The sequence below is a fragment of the Agelaius phoeniceus genome, chromosome 6, assembly GCF_051311805.1.
Source record: "Agelaius phoeniceus isolate bAgePho1 chromosome 6, bAgePho1.hap1, whole genome shotgun sequence".
Classification (NCBI taxonomy): Eukaryota; Metazoa; Chordata; class Aves; order Passeriformes; family Icteridae; genus Agelaius; species Agelaius phoeniceus.
This window is the reverse complement of record NC_135270.1, coordinates 52,070,385-52,076,990: the sequence shown is the minus strand read 5'-3', so window position 1 is coordinate 52,076,990 and position 6,606 is coordinate 52,070,385. Positions and strand designations below refer to the sequence as shown.

Here is a 6,606-nt window from a genome sequence, read left to right as displayed (position 1 = left end):
AAGCTGCAGACTTCCAGGCAGCAGGGAGGAGCCCTGCCTTGCAGGCAGACCCTGGGGACCTGTTCCAGGCCAAAGGTGACTTTCCCTCTCCCCCACAGCCAGAGGGAAGGGAGCTGGCACAGGGGTGGTGCTGTGCTCCCCAAGCCAGAGGCACTGGGGCTCTCCAGGCTGCTAAGGCTGCCTGTGGCCACATTTTCTGCTGAGCAGGAGCTGCACATACGGGAAATGCCACAGGGCTTTTCCTCCTGTCAGCTCACTCTGCAACTGTTCAAGCTGTAGACAGAGACTCTCAGACAGAGCTCAGCTTCTGCTCTTTTTAGGTGCTGTAAAGAGGCCAAAACACTTGAACCTGTGGTGCAATAGCTTTCCCTGTGGTTATACACTGATGTCATAAATTTGATGTTATAATGCCAATGAAAGCTGATGAAAAGAAGCAGGGCAGGGAGGAAGGAACCCTAAAATGATGACATTTATCTCAATGAGAAACTGAATCCAGAAAGAACAGCCAGGCAATTGATTTTGTAGAGAGGAGCTCTCTTCAGGCTCGTGCAGGCTGTTTCCCCTTCAGCACATCTCTGCAGTGCAAGGGCAAATCAAGGCAACAGCAAATTACAATAATCTAACGTGGCTGCAGAACTCACCCAGGCTTTTTATTTTCTTTCTAACCATAATGGCTGAACAGCCTGAAGGAGATTTCTTTATCCTACTACTTGGAATTTGGAGCAACTGTAGCTCGTGTAGCACTGACAGAATTCACAGAGCAGATGAATTTGCTTCCCTCTGGCTACATGCTTATTCTAGGTAATTCCAAAGGGCAGATTTAAAAAATGTTCACCTCTTACAAGCTCATGATAAAAACCTATTCAGTTGCATAGAGACCCAGAAAACAGGTCACCATTCCTATGGTTCTCAGCTCAGCACCTCAGACTAGACCCAAAAAGGCAGCCTTTAAGGACAGGTATGTCCACTACAAATAAACAGAAATGTCTGAATTCCTTTAGTGTAGTCTGTAGTCAGCCAGAAGATGGTAGAATCAAACCTCTGTGAAGCTGGTGGGGAAGAACCCCTTGAGCCCAAAACATGAAGCTTTCCTAACACGACAGACAAAATGTGAGGTCCAAAGGAGTGCCTACAGTGTTAGGTGACACTGACAGGACCTTTGAAAGGAGGCCCCTTCTTCTACATTTGGCAGGAAAGGGGGGGATCCACAGTGCTGTGACCCATCCTGACTGACACAGGTCTCTGAAGTGGCTTTTGAACATTAGCCCATTGCTATTGCTGCTGAGTTCTGTTGGACTCAGAGCTAGATGGCAGCTTTGGCTGCACTGCCATTGATACCTCCATGCAAATTATCACTTGGTCTTCTGTCATTATTTAATGAATTCAGGGGGCAAAGTAGTTCCATTAAGAAAAATGAAATTGCCACAGAAGTTCATGACTAAGGAGAACCATAAATCTCTCCCAGCAAGAGCATGAAGCGCTAATGTCCTCACTCAGCCAGCAGCCTCCAGCCACAAGCAGACATCTGGGAGTGGCTCTGTCCTTGTTTCCCAGGAGCTGGCTCCTCATCTGCCATCCTCTGGCTTGGGGCAGCTCTTGTGCAGGGCAGGCTGCTGCAGCTGGGGCTGCATGGCAGTGACCAGACTGCCCTGGCACAGCTGTGAATCCCGGCCAGCAATGGGAGAAGAGGATTTCAGTTCAGGCTTCCCATAAGTCTGTTCTTTCCACAAGTAATTAAAGTGACATTTTCCTTGCCATCTGTAGGATTTTTTGAGGATGCAATTGAGTGATCTGTCAACAGCCCTGTTTCCAGTAGAAAACAGAGCAAAAGACTGCCTGCTTCCCTGAGCAGAACCAGAAGAAATTAAAAATGCCAACTCTTGCAAAAATGGGACTGTTTTGCCCTTGCAAGCTCTTGCACATGAATAATTCTGAAGGAAAATAATATCCTCTAATATTAAATCTTCTGAAGAATAAAAATCATCCAAACATTTCACATAGGAAATCTGACCTTGAATTAACTAACCCCATATTAATTACAATAGTAAAAAATCCATTTTAACAAAATTTATTTGCTCCACAAGGAATTTTTAAAAAGAATTTGAAATGGTAGGATTTTTTAATTCACCAGCATTACAAAAATTATTTTCTTTTACATTTATCCCCTTCTTTGCTTTTTTTTTTTAACTTCTTTTTAATATAGTGACTGGTTTTTGTAGAGCTTGTCTGTTGGAAATTGGTAGTACCTCTCAGGTTTCACCAACCTGTCCAAACTGAGCACTATCAGAAACATTTATGTAATAATCATCTTCAAGGAAATAATTAAAATATTACATATTGGATTAAGTTGAAAAAGGCCATAGTTTTGATATCATAAAAATATGCATCATTTCTGAGTAAAATAAATATATGAAGACAGACAGAAGAGGCAAACAAAATAATGAAAATCTCTACTTGGAGTTGGGCAATGATCCTAAAAACCAGATTGAGTCTATGTTTATTTTATAAGTGTGTAAAAGACGAAGAAGGAAGTATTTTGAAAGCATTTGTATTGTTTTCTGAATAACTTAAGACTTAAGAGAATAGATATTACCAATTTTAGTAGCTAACCTCTTTGAATACTCTAACAGAGAAGCATTACCCAAATACAGGCTCATCAGTCTGGACAAATATGACAGTCATAGTGTTGGAGTGAGTATAGGATCCCAAAATCCCTTTCCTGAATGCCACAGAACAGAGAAAAAAATCCCTACCCTAAAAATATTTCAAAATCTATGTACATGATGCAAATTAGAAGCTGCCCACAGAGACACAATCAAGAAACAACAGGACAGTGCTGGTCCCCTCAGTGTCCCCACTCAGGGAGGTGGCAGGGCAGGGAGAAGGGGCTGAAAGCAGATGCACTCACTGATATCCAAAGCATGAGTCACAGAAGAAGTGTGAACAGAGATACAATAAGGTACCAGGAGCACAGCCCCAAAACTAGCTGAGAGAGAGGTAGTCAGGCCACTGGCTTTATGAGCAGGTAAGGGCAGCAACCTGTGCCAGCCATGGATGCAGTCCTGGGAGCTGAACAGCAATGCTTGAATGAAGGGAAGAAAAGCAAGAAATGGGAACTGAAACCAAAGGAAGTTGAAGGGGAATATCTGAATGCTTGGTAGACAATAGCAATACACAAAAGACGTGAAAAGATGAGTCTCTTCTTGAAGAAACACTGCACCTACTGCACTCAGGATGAGGGGAGGGAACAGACAGAAGCAGAAGCCCAGGAGTGTCTTCAGCCATGGATTCAGACCAGCCTTAAGCTCTGTGGCAAGGCAGGAAAAGACAGCTGCTGCAGACAGTGTGTCAGGTAAAGAATTCAGGTGGTTTTGAGAGAATAAAATACACAAAGCTCTTTCTTTATTTTAATTTTGTTCTCTTTTTCTTGTAAAGTGAAAAAGAAGACACTCCTGAGAAAACAAATAAATGCAAGAACAAAGGAACAAGGATGGAAGAGAGGAGAGCTGAAGATTAGCTATAACAATGGCAAAATTGTGTAGAGTTTCCTGGATAAAGAAAGGAGAATAACAGTCATCAAACGGATATTTGGCTTAAGACATTACTCACCATTTGCCAATTCAGCTAATACATTTATCAGGTTTTCATAGAGGAACAAAGACACATTTAACAGCAAAAGTTAGAAACACAGGAGCAGCAGAGGCACAGATGGGATGGGATTGTTGAAAAGCCCTTTGATCAGTAACCCTAGGGATGAACTTGCAGTATTCCTCATCTATTTCTTCTAAAGGATAACAGTTTAAAATGAAGAAAGGGATCACAAATGCTTTACTATATCCCAAGAGTAGCACCATGTGAGAAGGATAAAAGGGAATGAGCCAAGCCAATTTGCAACTACTGTTTTCTCTGCTGCAAGTAATGACAAGTCACCTACAGTTCCAAAAGCAGAAAACCTGAAAGCACCCCATTTGCAAAAGCAAATTAAAAAAAAATCACCAAAAGGCATTGTGGATAACCAGGCATCCAGACACAATGAAAACCTGTCATTTGTGTGTTATGGACTCTTATGACTGAGTTAACCTTAGAAAGGGTAAGGGTATTGTGCCTTAGCTTCACACACACTTCAAGAAGAGGGAGATTAACATCAATATTAAAAAAAGTTGTTCCAGTGCTCCTTTGGCCATTTATTTTTCACATTGCACAGCTAGATCAGAAACTGAGGAAACAGGTTTTTTGTTTGCCTTAGTTGTTGTGTCCCAGCTGGGTTCTGCTTATGGCCACAATAACTCTTGTGCTGCTGCACGGGATCAGAATAACCAGCTGGGATCAAGACCTCTGCCTTCAGTGACAGTGCCAGGTCACATCAGGGCAAAGTGACCCTGAAACCATGGCCTTCAAAGGTCTTGCCTGAGGACAAGTTCCTAACACAGAAATTGTCAGGAGCTCTTGCCACGAGCATAAATCTGAGCAGTGGAACGACATTCCACCAGCTGAGCACCCAGAAATGGGAGATGTGTACTGGGAGGCAGGACCAAGGCAGTTTGTAAGTGAGAGCATGTGGGGTGTCCTTCCTGCTGCAAAGCTGGAGTTTCACTCTCCAGGTATAGATTGTCACCATGTCCCCAGGGTCATGGGCACACATAAAATTATGTACCCCAAAATCTAGATTTTACTGCCAAATATTTTCAAATGCATCTCTAATTGAGAAATCACAAATGTTATTGTTAACTAAAAGCCTGTCTCTTTATCATGCTTAAACATTAAGACACCTTACTAAACAAGAAGAATGCATTGAGAAGTCACTTTAATACATGTTTATTGGTGTCCTGCACTTTCAGTGTAGGAGGTTGGAGATGTAATAAAAAAGTTTCAAAATTTATTGGTTCAATTTCATTTAAATCACTCTAAACAACCAGTGCTTTAGAGTTCAGAGAATTAACATTTACTGTCCGTTACAAGCAAAATTTTAATATTACTTTTTTTGAGTCCACTTAGAACTCTTCTTTTAAAATTCTTCAGATACATTCCTCATAGTAAACAATACATTTCAATCTGTGTCACAATCAACATTGATAAGGCCTTCTTAACCATTTTATACCACCTCCACTGTTACTTCATTGCAAAACACAATCTTATTTCATACTATAAATACCCATCCATGCACAAAACACAGGGGCCAGAAGTTACACATTAATATTTCATGTAGGCTTCCAAGTCTTCCTTTACCCTCTGCAGGTTTATGGTACACTTAAAAAGATATCTTTAGACTTGGTCTACTTGGTCTTAAAATACAAATATACAGTATCCATAAGCATAAAAAAGTAAAGCTAGATGGCCTTACCATTTGTTATGAACTGCTAAAATCTTATACATGTACAATATAGCATCATGCTGATTAATATACATATTAGTTAAATATATGAGCCAATAATGGGGATGTGGCCAAGCTTTATTGGTTTGTTTTCAAAAAGAAATTTTTCATATACAAGTAAAAAGATTTTTAATTTAAACTCATATGGACTACCTGAACCACACAGACATCTGTAAGCCCTGCTGAAAAATTCAGGTCAAACTGGGACAAAGCCTGCTGATTCATTGGAAAAGGAACACAACTCCTCATTGGTGACACCCACAGTGTGCTGTTACCAAGAGAATGCAAATTTACCAGCATTCACATTTTCAGGTCTAGAACACTAATTTTTGCATCTTAAATTGCAGTTTATACTTTATGTATCTATTCATCAGCCTCCAGCAGAAACAGTTCAGTACCTTGACATTGTCATAGATTTTTCTATATAAGTAGATATATAGTACAAAGTGTAGATAGTGAAACGAATAAGCACATATATACAGTCTTTGAAAGGCATTTTTGTGACCAGTTTAGCAGTGTTTATAGAAAACATTTAAGATAGTCACATTCTGCTGATACCACTGTATTGCAAACTGTCAAGCCACATTTCTTATATTAAACTTGTACTGCATTGTATATTGTACAACAGAGAACGATCAACCTTAAGGTGTGACACAATGAAAAAAAAATACTAGACTGAGTAAGGTAACCAGCACAGGGCTTAATTTTCCTGAGGTTTGTAAGAATTTTTTAAACAAAAATCACAGTGACCAGGCTAAACTGCAAACATACTGTTAAGTTTTAAATATACAGTTTATACATAAGTTCTGTGCATGGTCGACTCAACTGTGTATGTTCATGCTGCTGTTTCCTTTAAATGACTCGCCACTGCATAATACTTGTGTCCTTTCCTCCTGTGGAGATGAGGTGGGTGTCTTCACAGAGAAAATCTACATTAGTTACATGACTACTGTGTCCACCGTACACATGGCTTGGAGCCTAGAAAACACCATATTAGTGAGAATAAAAGCATCTCATTAGAACATTCATGCAACAATCAAACCAAGGCATCACGTCATTCTCTTGAAGTATTTTAATATTAAATTAACTTTTAAATTTAATTGTTGTCTCAGTCAACTTTAAATAAGTCCCTTAGATATATAAATACTCCCATTCTTCCTGTTCTAATGTGTTTTGGGGATGGTTTTTTTTGTTCAAAGGAAAACAACATTTAATGCATTTGTGCAAACTACAAG

At 40.0% G+C, this 6,606-nt stretch overlaps 1 protein-coding gene across 7 annotated transcripts in view; it reads right to left on the bottom strand.

Moving 5' to 3' along the window:
• Nucleotides 1-4,787: 4,787 nt before the first annotated feature.
• The window catches only part of EML1 (EMAP like 1), a 122,281-nt gene continuing 120,462 nt past the window's right edge, over nucleotides 4,788-6,606 (bottom strand). For all 7 annotated transcript variants that reach the window (XM_077180684.1, XM_077180682.1, XM_077180683.1 and 4 more), the window contains one exon: nucleotides 4,788-6,349. In XM_077180684.1, the coding sequence (XP_077036799.1) occupies nucleotides 6,224-6,349 (126 nt within the window). In that variant the 3' untranslated portion in view covers nucleotides 4,788-6,223. The remainder of the gene's footprint in view (nucleotides 6,350-6,606) is intronic.